Source organism: Leptosomus discolor, chromosome 3 (genome assembly GCF_034619465.1).
Source record: "Leptosomus discolor isolate bLepDis1 chromosome 3, bLepDis1.hap2, whole genome shotgun sequence".
Classification (NCBI taxonomy): Eukaryota; Metazoa; Chordata; class Aves; order Leptosomiformes; family Leptosomidae; genus Leptosomus; species Leptosomus discolor.
In genome coordinates this window covers 73,444,149-73,460,261 of record NC_141393.1, presented here as the reverse complement: position 1 = coordinate 73,460,261, position 16,113 = coordinate 73,444,149, and the positions used below count along the sequence as shown (strand labels likewise).

Sequence of the window (16,113 nt, the reverse complement as noted above, 5' to 3'; positions counted from 1 at the left end):
ATCTTCCCTATTGTGTTTCTTTTAATTGCATATGGCAAAAAATAAGAAAAAAATCAGAAAGTAATCAGTAAGATGACTTCTTCATTACAGAGATAGCAAGCTTTGGCTACATGACAAATAACATAGGGGTAATTTACACAATCAATAGCAAGCAGAGTAAAACTCCTGTATGACTGAAAGCCATGTGACAGCATCAAAATATGACTTAATCCAAACCGTATGTATCTCATGCTTTGATGAGCTAGTATTATCTTAGGTTTGAAGGCAACATGGCCACAACGCCTTGGCTTCTGCTTTGTCTGAAATGTAGTCAGAGAAAGTACAGCTTGTCTGAAATGACAGCGAAGAACTGTCTGAACTTAAGGGATTAAGGAGAATATTAATTTTGGAACTCTTTTTTGTGGAACTCAGATTCCAGCAATACAAAGACTGAAAAAGCATGGATAAACCACTGTATCATGCTTATACCTGATTTGCATTTCAAGAGGAAAGAATCCAGTCATAGGCATACTTAACTAAGCACAACACTATGTATCTGCCTTTCTGCAGTTTTCATTGAAGAAGATGAATAGAGGAGGAAGAGAGAATAATTTCTTCCAAGCAGTCAGTGAAGACAAGGTAGCGAGTCTACCAGAAATGTCTTCCATCAAATATTTTTTACTTCATAATGCACAAAAATTATTTGAGCAGGACTGATGAGTAGTGGTTCTGAATAGGAAACTGTTGTGTGGCCTAATGACTTTGCTGGCATAACTGTATCATGACTGCCTGCTGGGAGCACAGATTCCAGCATACAATGCTGCATTTCCATCTGAACTAGAGCTGGCTGGTGGTCATGAGGCAGCTTTACAGATGGATCACTTTTTTTGTTTTCTACTCAGGTAGCCATGATTTCAAGTTAGTTACAGCCTTACATATTTTAGTAACGTTGAATGACATCTTCAGGTGCATGAGTTCAATTAACTCAATAGCACTAGACATGAGAAAGAGTTATCTTTAGTATTATTCTAATTGCAGAAAATCAGATTAAACAATGACCAAGCATTAAATATTAGTAAGTTTCAGCTGCATTACAGACAACAAATCTATAACTGACACTTCTTTTAATATTAAAACCTTTTGTTAACTCACATATATTGGATTAAATAAGTATTACCCATCGTTACATCTGTACTCAACTCTGGCACCAAATACAAATTCACTTCCGCTGGTAAGTTCAAAGGAACCAAATTCAGTATCTCCAGGATGTCCACAGGGCTTATCTGGCAAAAAAGAAGAATAACAACAAGAAAAAAAATTACTTACACCATACAGAGGAATGTGAAAGTGTGAAAGAGGGCACTTTTCTTGTAACTAGAGTGAGTACGGGCCTTTCAAAAATTCAAAACCGCTCAGCATTAGCTTGATTAATGCCCACTTTTTTAATCAATATCTTCAAAGAGAACATATTAGAGTAAGGATCTGCTGATTTTTTAAAAAAATATTAAATAACGAATTAGTAGGTTTTATTTCTTTAAAAAGGCTCAGCTCATCTTAAGTTTTACGACAAATTTAATGGCAGGATGTAACTTCAGCTTTTTTTACAACTTGTGACATAAACTGCTCCAAAGCTGCCACTACAGAATCCATTCATGATTGAAAGTGAAATGTCTTCAATGTGATGGGCATTGTGTTGAGTAAAAAGGGATGATCTAAGACCACAGGAGTCTTTTCATCCTGAGTCCTTTCTGCTCAAAGTTCCCCATAGGACTTTCTTGTGGTCTGGCCCTAATTATTTGCCCTGGATTCCCAAAAGTATTGCAAAGATGAAAACACCATACCTCTCACTCATCCACTTTTGGTGTTATAATACGGACTGCAAACTAAACTGCATAGCTACAACCTATTAGGCCTCCTCAGAAGAAACCTTTCCTGGTCCTTGTTGACCTAGGAAATTTAATTTCTTGGTGCATATCAACATCCTTGTTTTGTCCAAGGAAGAGGTGTGTTTCAGAGAAAATGGGCAACCTCATGATCAATTTTGCTGTCTAGTGTGGCCTATCCTGAAAAGGGTATATGATCACTTAACCTGTGGTAGACCATCGCTTTTCTCCTTCCACCTGCACCTTGCCAGTGCCAGTATCTTTCACTGGGTGACAGTATTTACTAAAATATGTCACTAAAAAGCAACACTAAACTTTGTATGATTTGAGAGATCCGTCTTCACGAGTAGTTATACAAAGACGAATAACTGAGAAGGTGGCTAAATAGAAAATGTAAAAGAAATTAGCAACAGCTTTATTAATTCATTTTTACTCATGATTTGTATTCATTCATCTGTTTGAATGACACCTGGGACTTAATTTGGTACTGTCAAACCAAATACTTATATTCTACTATTAAAAATTTTGTATGCTAGATATGTAAGAAAAAACGCTTGTGTGTTCAAAATTTCTTTGTGTTTAAAACTCATTTATTACAGAAAAGGAGTATTGCTGACTAACAATAATAAAATTAAACTATTTCACTAATGAATTCTGTATGAGGGTGTGAGATACTTCTGAACTCTTAACACAGTATACTAGAGATAATAAATAGCAGATCTCATCCTAATGATGAATTTTCCTTCACAGGTTAAAAAAGAAGGCAGGGAAAAATAATTTTGCACTTCCAAGTAATTATAGCTTTCATAGAACTAGCTGAATAAACTGAAAAGAAGAGAATCCTGTCTCTTGACTTGCACTCAGAAGCTAGGTTAGTGCTTTATTCTGCTTAGATTTTAAATTTCATCTGCATTAGACTTTTTCTAAAATTTTGGGAGCTGGCTCCTAATAACTTAATAACTTAACTTAATAACTTAACAACTTAATAACTTAACAACTTGATAACTTAATAACATAAATCAGGTTAATAAGGCTGGCCTAGACTAAGATCATCTCCTGTAAAGAAAAAAATTGTAATCCTTTGATCTGGAGAAAAGGAACTCCCAAAAATGTTTCCTTATGCATAATACTTTTTAGGATGGCATTTTAGAGGACGTAGAAATAAGTAAGTTACAGGTAAAGATACAATGGCAATTTCACACTGACATCACTGGCAAGGATGATGATCTGTCAGGTCAGACGTCTGCACATATTTTGCATAAATACTTACTTCTGCATTCTGCCCCTGGGACTTTTTCCTTCCATGCTCCATCAGCACACTCAACCACAATTCGTCCAAGTTTTATATATCCAGGCCGGCATGTAAATGTTACTTGAGTTCCATGTGGATAGGGAGGTTTGTCCCATATTCCAGTAGGCACTTCTTTAACCCTTCTAGGAGGAGGTTCTTGACAAGCTAAAAATTGCAAATAAAAATATGGGTGACTGAAGCATATGCTACAAATGCCAACATAATTTTATAGCAAATGTAGCAAGAAATCCTAGGGACATTTGTGATCAAACGAGCATGTATTTTCTACTTAATGATCAAAAAATAAGAAACTGCCAAGAATCCATGTTTTGTAGGAATATGAATTTAGAAGGATGAAGAATAGTCAAGCAAGTGACAAGAAACCACACAGGACAGCTTTAATTCATGAAATAGATTTTAGTTGCAAACACTGAGATGAGATTAGCGCCCTGGTTCTAATCACAGACATCTCTTACCTTTCCATCTGCAGGAGCTCCTCCATGCCTGTCCTTCCATTGCCACAGAAAACAACTCTGTACACTCTGTAGTTTCCTTTCAAACTGTTTTCTTCTGTAGCCACCACCATCCTTACTGACATGAAGTATATGTGTCATTTGATCAAGTTCTGTCAAATCTCCCCTCACCTTTACATTGCCTGAATTTTCTCTTCAAGCTGAGATCACCTGATATTCCAAAACTTATTTCCTTCTGTCCGTGAGATTACTTCTTATGACAAGTTACTTATTACATGATGTAATTAATTCTGGGTATTCACTTTGACCTTTGTTAGCTTCAAAGCATTTTGACCTAATTTGGGGGTGGACAGTGTTGTCTGATATTTCTCATTAGCTCAATATTATACAGTCCTTCCCCAAAAAGCTCCTTCCTGGGCCTTCTTCAGTGTCCATGAAATGTACAGCCAAGCCCATACGAATTACAAGAAATGAGCTGGAATTAATTTTATTACGAAGTTCCTCAACAGCATGAGAATGAGAAAAATCAGACTAAAGGGGAAAGAAACAAGTGTTGGGAAGCTGTTAATGAAAGACTAAAAATGATCTTTGTTAAGAAACATTTTTTGTTGTTTATAATAATCGACCTAATTTAGGTGACTAATTCCCTATGCTTGGGTGACTGAAATGCACTTATTTTAAAGGCTGAAGCTTTACTCAGAGTAACAGCGTGTAGGCAGTCTAGCTAATTAGATGCAATGAAGTCCATTTTATACCTGAACATGAAAGGTGAGAATTTATCAAGAATAAATTAAAAAAAAAGGTCTCAGAAATGAAGCCTTGGAAAAGAAACGAAATCTCTGTATAGAATATAAATGGGAGAAGAAATGTCCACCAGGGAAGGAAATTTCTCTGTGAGTAGATTCGTTACTCAGTAGAGAGCTGGCACAAAAGTCCTCTCACCAGTTTAGTTGTAAGGCCACAGTTCTGAGAAAGCAGCAATACACTTGCTGAAGCTTTCCTGTGGCTTGTCCAGGTACTGCCTGAAAGTGGGACTACAGGAAAAATATTTAGGATCTTTCCTCATGTAATGCATGTGGAGTTATGGCTTGCTGAACTAAACTGTGGAGATCACAACCACAGATTAAGCAGCTGTGATTTCTAACACAAAGTGAGGAGACTAAATACTCGTTCTTCCACATAAAAGTGGGGAAAGCGAATTTAACTTTAGTTATACAAAGATATACCCTTGAACACTCGCTGTTTTTATTTAAGTCAGTGGAGTAGCTACCAAATTAGAGGCGTAATTTTAGAAAATTTTTTAAAAGTCAGGAAAAAGATTTATTACAAGCAAAAAATGTATAATTTTAGGTGTTCTGTAGCTATAGCGTTTGAAAATATAAAGAAAAGAATGTTACTTGTGAGATCTAATAACTTTATTTTGGCTGACAAGCTTCGACGATACTGCTGAGGTGCTAAAGGAAGAGTATGCCCACACTTTCACGTTTTTTTCCAAGTACTTTAGTGAGTATGCTCCCTCCTACGAACTACATCGAGTAAAAATTATTGCTTCTGTCCACTAGAGGGTAGTACCCTACAACCAGAAAAGGTACCAGGGACTGCTACTTAGCAAGATAAAGACACATCCACTTTTTAACGTTTTTGCAAAATGCAGGAATAAGCGAAATAACAAGACTCCTCTAGCTACTTCTGTCTTTCAAATGTGTTAAAAATGGTTAGTTTACCCAAAAAAAGTTATTTGTAATGGTGAGAAAAGGAATTTTTCTAATTCTGCATATGTTTCACTAGAGCCTGTTAAAATTATTGCTTTCACTTTGCAAGCTGAGAAAGCACATTCTGAATTCTATGATTTTTAAAAAAAGGCTATTTATTACAGCTTATTATTTATGAGCTTCTCTGCTCTATTCCTCCCTTACTTCTGAGTTCTATTCTACTTTTATAGTCTGTTGTGCAGAATGGGCCCTCTTAACTCCTCCTTGTTTACATTTTTTTAAAAATAAAGCACGAAAGATAATCTCCTGATAGTCTCTTTATGAATTCCAGGACATGCTTATTTCTGGGTTTTATTTCAACTCTCTCTGACTGTTCTTTATCACTCCTGCCTTGATTGTGTTACCATCAAGTGTCACTGTATGTATATATATTTCTGATTACAGCCAATTTTTCTGTTTGTTTGTATGTTTGTTTTGGTTTTTTTTTTTTTTTTAGTGCAGTTTCTTAGTAGCTTGAGAAGATGAAATCTGCTGACAGGTTGTACTTCAAAACTATATTAATTACATCATGCATTCACCATGTGTACTCACCAAAACTGGGAGGGGTTTATTTTTATATTAGAAAGCACGCACTAAATGCATACCTTCAGCTTTTAGTAAGAGACCAGGGGAGCTAGAATTAATCACTTAGTATTTATATGTGACTTTACCTCAGCTAGAAATAGCTTAAGCTGCTTTCTTGGCATCATTCTGCTGGTAGCAACTTCTGTAAAGTCAGGCACAAACTATGAATTCAGGTATAAGCATTTTTCAGCTCTTGTGCAAAAACCCATCTCTTGAACAACTCACACAGACTTTCAATATGAAGCTTGAACTAAGAACCCTCCATGACTCATGGTAATATTTGTCCTGAATAAATCAAATATTGCTACATTCACATTCCTTTGCAATCTCTCTGATCTAAAGAAAGCACTGTGAAAAGGAAGTGCTAACCAAGGCAAACTTTCTTTTCAAATTCTGGGACTTTTCTGTATTTCTCTGCAAACAAATTATATTTTATTAGTTGCTTTGGAGCAGTATTTGTTATATGTATATATAAAAAAGATAATACATTTCATTAATGCTCTGGTTTTTCAATTTTTCAAATAAAATCCATCAGATTGTTTTCATTAATATGGTCTTCATAATCTTAACCTAAAATTAAAAACAACCTGAACCGAACAAAGACACACTAGTTCAAAAACATATAGCACCTTTTCTGCAACAGTCTATGCAAAGTAATCCAGACAGAAAGCAAAGAAATTAAATTACTAAATATACATTAAACAATATAAACACAATACCAAGAACAACAAATTGAACAGAGAAGCGAAAATATCAAAGACTTCTGAAAAGATATCCAGAATACTAGCTACCTCTATGTATGAAAGCAAGCATACCTGTACACATTTATCTCATTTAATGAATAAAAACCAGTCTGTCAGTCAACAGATATTTTGTAAGCTTTTCAGTCAATTTAGTAACCGTTCCTCTTCTTCAAATTATCTCATAGATCATTCCAGAGAGAAAGAAATGTACATTTATTGAATATTTTCTATTTTAATCTACCAGCTGTTTACAGGTTTTAGATGTTGGAATAATTAACAAACATAATTACTAACAAATGAGTTGTCTGGGTCTAGTTTATAGGGATACTATCAAAAAAGTTGTGCAACAGATTAACAGCAGTAGATAGCCAAATAAAAGGTGAAATAATACCTATGACAGGATACTAAGTAATAAAGGTGCTAAATACTGCTAGAAGAAATCTCAATTATTGTTTTCAGAAGTTCATTAAAATAGGTTACAATGCCAACATTTTATTTACATATTGTTTTAGTTACCATCTTCACATACACTTTAAGAAAGGGATTTTGGTGAGGGTTTTTTTACATTAAAACTTACCTCTTTCTGCAGTACAATACATCCAACATAAGAGCAGAGCTGTATAACCCAGGAGTGACATCCTAGAGATTCAGAAACTCAGCAAACACATTTAGTATCGTAGCCTACTTTTGGGGTTTTTTATTACTTTGTGTTATTTCCACTCCTATTTTATTCACTAACTGCTCCAGGGACTGACCTTGCCTTTATACTCTGATTTCAGCAGTCACTTCCCCTAATCCTCTTGCAACACACACGTGTGGTTTTTTTGTTCTTTTTTTTTTTTCCCTCTCCAAACTTTGCTAAATGAATAAATAAATAAATGTCTGGCAATTTTGGTTGACACAGTCCTTCCCTGCGGTCTGCTTGTTTTTACGTCATACCTCACTTTTTTTTCATATAAATCTCTTCCATACTCAGATAAGCTTATTTCTTTTAGTATCCAAAAGAAGCTGTATAAATAAATTATTTTGTGATTCCTTGTTTCTTATATGCTTAGTTAAAAAACAGAAATTCACATTAAATGTGTGTAAAAATGAACTTCTCTACTATATGCCTATCATTCAAGATCTATGTTGAAAACAACTGAAATAAAAAGCAGACAAAAATACAAGTGCCTTTCTAACCCACTGGTTCTTGTATAAGATAAACAACTACCCAGAGCAAAGGAAACGTACTTGATGAAATATTTGATTAAATAAACCTAGGTGATGTTGAAGCACTTGTTTCACTATCACATGAGAAATGATAAGATGGAGATGTGAATGAATTGTAAGATGGATAATGAACTATACAAAGAAAAACAATAAAGATTGTGATAAAAGAACTATATAAGCTAATAGAGGAAGTCCTCATGGATTTATGTAAGAAGCAGTCTTATATTAATAAGACTGCATTTTCATTAAAGGTCTTGGTTTTATAAGAAGTGCAGTCCAGTGGAAATGCAGATCATATGAAGAGAATTATTTGATACTGAGAATTAAGAAAAGAAATGTAAGAGTACAAAGTGCTCTCAGGAGACAGACACAAACCAGCTGCATACCAGTCCCACGTAGTGATGCTATCTGACTGGCATGGAGTATACATAGATTGATCTTGTATATGCTCCCCAAAGACCATATAATATACTCTCAAAATCACTGGCTTAGTTAGGCTGCTGATACAGGCTGAAAAATAGTTTAGAAAAACAGATCTCAAATAAAATCTGAATTCCAAAGCAGTTAAAACTTTTTTTCTCCTCAAAATGCACCCATAATGAATTTTTTTTCTTTTTTCTTTTGTTTAACCTGGGATGTGTTTTCAGTTACCAATTCTAAGGAATAGCTACAACTACAACATAATGGTGTGACAGGAAAAAACCCTGCAGTTCACTTAGTTTAAACCAACTCACAATCAAACTGGGTTATTGATTTATTAGCAGCACACACATTAATAGCACCTACTCACCCATGGTTATACACGCAGTTCCCCTCTCACACATAGCTTCTGTAGGAGATGTGGGTGCTTAATGTGTACCTGTGCTGCACCTTACAACCTGCTAATGCACACACTAGGGAGAAAGCACCACACAAGGTCACATACACGCACCCAGTTGTGAGTCCTGTTGCACTGTCACTGCCTGAGCTAGATGCAGGCTGCTGGCAGACTCAGATGGAAAGGGTGCTCTGCCTGGCCAGACAGAAGTTTTGATGCCAGTGAGTGAACACACAACAGTGTCAAACCCAACTGCTCTGGTTTTGACTGCTTTCTTTGTTCCCACTCTTCTCCCTACTGTTACAAAAGTTTTATTTGTCCCTTACATTTATTTCCAAATTGGCACCTCCCTTGTTTCAAAACTCTTTAACTCTCTGGTTACTGTTTAATCTGGCTGATGATTGTCATTCCCTTTGATGCGATCAGCTGTAGTATATATACACTCTCAGACAGTTTTGGATGCTTGAAGTCACATTCCTATCTTAAGAACTGCTGTGATTCAAGTCATTTTACCGAGGGCCATGTAAGCACCCTTGCAAACAGAAAAACAATATTAGGAATTCTTTGAATATTCTTTCAGCTTCTTCTAACACAAATTAGGTAACAGCATGTGTTCAGGCATGGTTTTGCAGCAATGACAGGAGACATATCACGTCCAATTCTAAAAGTGTTTTGTACCACACTTTTGATTACGTTTGTTTAAGTACCATCTCGTTCTCCTGCCTTCGTGTGCTGTACTCAAAAGCGAAGAAAACTACTTGAAAAGGTGTTTGCAAAAAAAGAAAAAAATATGCTTTCCTATATAAAAGCAGCTGCCAGTATCTCTAGTTTTAAATGAAGTCATCCTACTTGCAGCCAAGTGGAGATTTACTGGAAGGCAATTCAGAGGTTATCATCATTTCCCACCAGCTCACTCTCTCTGCTGCAGTGCTGCTATTCCTCTCGTTCCTCCAGCTTCTTTCCAGGTCACCAGAGATGTCAGAGGACTGTGGTACACCAGCACCATAGGAAGTCCTGAAATGGATGTGTTCCTTTTTGGATGCTATGATGGTTTAGCACATAAGCTTACAAAGATCAGGTCATATTGTGCGCCCTGTGTCTGAAACAGTCTTATAAGGATCGTGCTTGCAGTACAGAGTCATGCTTACTGGGCTATGGAAAATATGCCCTCTACCTACCAAGATTTCAGTTTAATTAGACACATGACAAAAAACCCAAAACCACCTCCATTTTTTTTTAATCCTTTCAGAGGAATTATCAAATTGGGAGTTCCTCACATTTCTCCTTCTGCCCTAGCTTTGCTGCTTTACAGTGACCTTAAACTTCTGTTCTCACTTTGGGCTATTTCAGTCTGTTACTGTTTCTGAATCACTATCAAACCTTTTGTGCCAGCAGAACAGTCTGCTACTGCACAGTCATTTAAAAAATAGGCACCAAGTGGAAAGATAGGAGGACTTCAAGAACATTTTTTCCCTGAAGTTTAAATAATTCCAAACATTGCAGCACAGTAGTCTGTACTGTATCAGACAGTAAAATGAAGAGATATGCAAAATCAAAATGCAAAATACACAATAAAAAGTAAATAGGATCATTAAAAATTTGAAGGTATGTAAGAATAGCAAGATTTGCTTAGAATTAAATACCTCTTTTGGAAAAAACACATGGAGAAGTTTGAAGCTTGTGCTGCTGCTTGTAGAAGATTATGATCACCTTTTTTTTTAAAGTTTCATTAGTAGCAGTAGTATTCCCCCAAAGACTGCGCTTTCTTAAAGGACAAATAAAATTATCATCAGCTATTCCTGTTACTAGTCCAGCAGACAACCCAGCTACCTAGCAAAGAAGTGACACAATCAGTTCTTTCTGCAGACAAACTGCAGAAACTTACTGGACAACAGAATTATTATTTATGCCATGGTAGTACTCAGACTATGCCTGCCTCCCAGACTGTACTATAAGATTCAGAGTGAACCAAAAATGGGCCTCACCTGTAAGAGCCAAGAATCTAGTAAGCCGTAACAAATGTACATTTAAACAAACAAAAAAAGGGACAAAACCAATATGGTCATGTTGACCTAACTCACAGGCAAGTTCTTTTTGAGAAAAGGATGTGAAAGAGGAGAGTGACATTGCAGTGGCCATTCTTTTGCAGCAAGGGAGAAGTAAGAAAATGATGATGCTTTCAAATTATAATGTGTGGGAACAGAGAGTACTAGGGAAAGATGCAAGACAGAAGTAATCATCTGAATAGGAAATGACAGAAAATAATAAGGCAAAGTCCAGGCAGTCCTTGGAATTCAAATGGAAATAAGTAGTTGATCTTCGGTCTAACAGATATGATGTTAGTCACAAAAATGAGGAAGGTAAAAAAGGCTGCCCTTATACAAGCAGAAACTGACACACAAAATCATGAGTCTAAGAAGAAATGTCTGTTAGATTATATGAAATAAATGTGCAAGAACTAGATATTGTGGATGTAAGGATCTAAAATGACAATCTCAAAATATAGTGGGCCCTATAAATATTGCACTGCTCAGCAATACCCCTTTGCTTTCCACCAACCTCAAGAAGCACAAGTATTGTGTAAAGGTAAAACGGAAGGCTATATGAATTAAAGGTCATTTTTCCCTCATGTAACTCAGTAGGAACCCACTTAGGCACCCTGGCCTGAGCTATGTCCATTACAAAGTATTATTATTATACAGGGGTGATATATATTCTTTTTAGACACATATTTTAAAAAGTCAAAGTTACAGTCAATGAGCTTAAATGCTTAAATCCATTAAGGCATCCTCTAGATAACCATTTCACACTGATGTATTTTTAAGTAAGTTCATATACTCCACATAACTGAATAACCGTTCTGTATCAACTGTACGCAAAGAGGGAGAGTCCTCAAAGGACATCTCACCATTTTTTTTGCTATTGGTTTGATTTAGCCTCTCAGATTCATTTGGATTGAAGGATGCTGTGACTCTCCAGTACATCTAACTTTAGTCCTATAAGGCATCTATGTCTTGCACTTCAGATTTGAGATTGCTTTTGGAGTTGATGGTTTGAAAGCCAGTCAAAAAAAAAAAAAAAAAGATACTAACAGATTTCTTAAAAAAAATAAAAATGTTGTTTTCTAACTGAGGAGTACACCTTTTTCAATGCTGTTGTGGTTTAATCCCAGCCAGCAACTAAGCACCATGCAGCTGCTTGCTCACTCCCCCCACACCAGGATAGGGGAGAGAATCCTCCCCTTGCCCCTATTCTGGCTTGGACTCACCCACAGACTGTAGTCCTTCAGTGGTGTGCATGCTCCAAGTGCCGCCCTGTCTATGAGCCACAACCCCTTCTGGCCTATCCCTGCTGCAGCATAGACTTCCACAGCCGCAGCTGCTTTGAGGTGCACTTGTTCCAGAATGGACTTTTCCATGGCCCGCAATGCCTTCAGAGATATACGTGCTCCAGTGGGGTCTTACCCACAGCCACAGTCCCTTCAGAAGTAAATCTGCTCCAGCATGGCCTTACCCATGGCTACAGTTCCTCCAGGGGTGGAGCTGCTCTATTTTGAGCTTATCCATGGCCACACACGTTGAGGTGCTCCAGTATGACCTCATGCACAGCCACTGATGCTTCAAAGTGTACTTGCTGCAGCACGGACTTATCCACAGCTGCAGATACTTCAAAGTGTACCTTCTCCAGCATGGACTTATCCTTGGGCCACAAGCCCTTCAGAGGTATACCTGCTGTGGTACAGACATAACCACAGCTGCAGATGCTTCGAGATGCACCTGCTCTGGTGGGGGCTTATTCGTGGTCACAGACACTTCAGGGTGTCCTGCTCCTGCATGAATGCATCCACATGTCACAGTCCCTTTGACCAGAGTTCACCCTGGAATTCCAGCCTGTCCAGTACAGCAGCCCAGAGACAGCAGCGATGCCCTGGCCATCTGTCAGCCCAGGTGCCTCACCATCGGTGTTATCAAAATGCTCCCAGGCACAACAGAGTAAGATGACATGCAGCACAGCAAGCAGCGAAAGCAAAAAAGCAGCCACTAACAGGCACTAGACACCAATATACAGCGAGGCAAGCAAGCACAGGAGCCTGTGAATTGATAGCTGAACAGCCATAACAGCTATAAATTTGATCTAGCACATTCCAATCAAAAATGTCATTATCTCGAACCCTTCGAGCCCCACACTGGGCACCAAAAAGGACGTTGTTCGTTTAACCCTGGCTGGCAACTAAGCCCCACACAGCTGCTCGATCATTCCCCCGCATCAAGACGGGGAGAGAATCAAAAGAGTAAAAGTGAGAAAACTCATGGGTTGAGACAAAGACAGTTTAACAGGTAAAGCAAAAACCACATGCACAAGCAAAGCAAAACAAGGAATTGACTCACTACTCCCGCATCGGCAGGCAGGTGCTCAGCCATCTCCAGGAAAGCAGGGCTCCACCACATATAACGGTTACTTGGGCAGACAAGCACCATCACTCCAAATGTCCCCCCATTCCTCCTTCTTCCCCCAGCTTTATATGGTGAGCATGACACCGTACGGTCTGGGATATCCCTTTGGTCAGTTGGGGTCAGCTGTCCCAGCCGTGTCCCCTCACAGCTTCTTGTGCACCCCCAGCCTACTCGCTGGTGGGGTGGTGTGAGAGGCAGAAAAGGCCTTGGCTCTGTGCAAGCTCCACTCAGAAATAACGAAAACATCCCTGCATTACCAACACTGTTTCCAGGACAAATCCAAAACACAGTCCCATACTAGCTACCGCGAAGAAAATTAACTCTATCCCAGCCAAAACCAGCACAAAGGCTGAAACTGTTTTCTGAGAGAAAAAATACTTATCAGCAAGGACTCTTATTTTCAGAATTTCATCTAGGTGCATTTTAACAGATAATGTCATAAAGCTCTTTTCTGCAGAAGACTACACCTTGGCAGACTATTTTGGAAATGAAATTGCAGTTAACGTGAATCAAATATTTTTTAAATACAATTTACGAACCTAAACCTCAAATAATTTTGTGAACTGTGAATGCTGAGTCCCTAAATATTCTATTCATCTGGGAAAGCTGCAGAACTGTCTCATGTGCTTTCCAATGTTGTCAGTACTCTAGTCCCCAGGTTTAGTCTTAAACCCAGAACCATACAGACACACTCAAGTGAGAAGTGATCAACTTGCAGAAATGAGAGCTCCAAAAGTTCTCATTAGTGACATAAACATCCAGATACTTCTTAATTGGGGGAGGGGGGGGGATACTCAAAATGAGCTTGAGTTTTATTAATTTATTTTTCAAGCAGTTTTTCAGGCTGGCTAACCCTTTACTAGCACCAACAGACGAATAGCAGTGGAGGGAACAGGAGCAGGAACAGTGCCGGGTAGGACTGTTTCAGCACCACAATGCAGAGAACCATCCACACTTCAAGAGGGTGAAATTCACCAGTTTATCATGGGCGAGATTTTTCTCTAGCTCTTTGCAGTCAGGTTTGGCTTTGAATTACCCGAATAATTGTAGGTATCGATACCAACAGTAAAGAAAGTCCTAGTGAGTGTCAATAATTAAACTGACTAATAATAAAGAAAACCTTACAAGCTTTTTGATGAAAATACCAAAAACAAATCTGGCAATTTACTTTATTGCAGTAGAATGCATAACGCAGATTTAGATAGTGGGGCAGAATACCTTGAGTTAAGAACAGTGTTAATAACCTGTGTATACCTCCATATACACTGCAGCTGTTCAAAAAGTCCAGAAGCCATTTGCATTGTGCCAGCCTGTTTTACCTATAGCCCATCAAAAGTATAAGTAACCTAAAAGGAAACCTAAATACTTCTTTTGTTCTTTCTGTACCTCAGTATGACCCAAGATTTATATCCAATCACTAGCAATAAGCTCAGTAACGCAGTTCTTAACACCCCCCCACCCTCCCCTTTTTCCCAAACTTCATTGGGAAAGTACTGGAGTAAAGTTAAGTTACTCGGAAAGAGTTACCCACCAGTATTTAACCAGTTAAAAAAAAAAAAAAAGGAAAAAAGAGATTCATTAAAATCTATTTTAAGTCCCCAAGTCAGGGCTACAGATGCTTCTGACACTTCTCAGGGCCAGAATCAACCCGAGAGGACAAACGTAAATTTGTTCCTAAATCAGTTCCTAAAGAACCGAGCGTGGCTCACAGCTTTTCTGTAAGACGCAAACACGGCAGAAGGAATGCCCAGCTTGGGCACAGTGACCCCGAGTATAATAGTTCATGTACAACACCATCTGTCTCCAAGTGGATGATTCAGTGTCTCCCCAGCTTGAAGACACATATTTCCCAGGTGTTTTGAGTGGCTCATCAAAATATTAGATTTAGCTAACTAAAATCCCATCTCTGACCAATTTTATATACTTAGAGCTTTTCAGAGTGATCAAGCCTCATATTGTCAGACATATAAAAACACAGCTAATTTTATATTGCAAAGTATTTATATTACTTAGGAGCACAAAATTAAGCTTCTGTATAAATTGCATGACTGTAGCCTCAGTTATGAGTTTGCTTTCTATTACCTCTGCTCAACTGTTTACCAGGTTGTTAGTTTACCAGCCAGCTATTACCACGCTGAAACGCATTTCCATGGTAGTAAAAAATGCAAATGCTTCTACTGCTACTTAGCTCCTCAAGTATGAAAACAAATGTTAAATTAATCAATTAAGGCGGAAAAATTAATGAGGCTGATAGAAGATACAATGGAAACACCACTAATTTCCTGACTGATCTATGATCCATAGACTTCAGAAAAGGACTACAGTCAACCTAACTATTTTACTTTTATAGCAAACTAATACAATGCACAGGCTCCACCCCAAGTGGAGTTTTGGCAAGATGAAAAGATACCCAGGCAAAAAGAGGAAACGATGTTTTCTTAGAAGGGACAGCCTGTTCAACTGGAAAAGCAGTGGAGAAAGGGAAAATTGGCTGCATACAACAAATATTCTAAAGAAGAAAGATTCTGGAGGGGTTTATTTTATTTTATTTTTAATTAAACTTTTAGAGAGATCTGACCTCAGAACACAGCGTAGTAAAACTGGCAAGAATGTGGCAGTAGGGTAATTCATTATTTTATTTGTTTCCCCTATCAGCCAAAGCAAAGAGTGAGTTACCTTTGAACTCTTGCCACATATGTGCCTGTTTTGTTTCATCTAACAAGCCTTTCTGAGAAGCACACTGTAAATGCTGAATGCAGCAAGCTGTGAAAAAGGGTAAGCGTCGTATCCCAGTGACCCCAGTGTTTTACAGGGCCTGGGATACAACATGTCATCTTTCTAAAGAAACAGCAGTCAGAGAAGCTATGCTTAAAGAGCTCTATGCTGAAGGAGCAAGGAAAGATGCATTGTCTGTAACAACAGCAG

General features: G+C 37.9%; 1 protein-coding gene across 1 annotated transcript in view; it reads right to left on the bottom strand.

The window, feature by feature from the left end:
* CFH (complement factor H) overlaps positions 1–7,343 on the bottom strand; it is a 38,896-nt gene extending 31,553 nt beyond the window's left edge. Inside the window, exons 1-3 of the mRNA XM_086462573.1 lie at positions 7,283–7,343; positions 3,133–3,318; positions 1,157–1,262 (exon numbers count right to left, since the gene is read on the bottom strand). Coding sequence (XP_086318699.1) covers positions 1,157–1,262; positions 3,133–3,318; positions 7,283–7,343 — 353 coding nt within the window. The remainder of the gene's footprint in view (positions 1–1,156; positions 1,263–3,132; positions 3,319–7,282) is intronic.
* Positions 7,344–16,113: the final 8,770 nt, after the last annotated feature.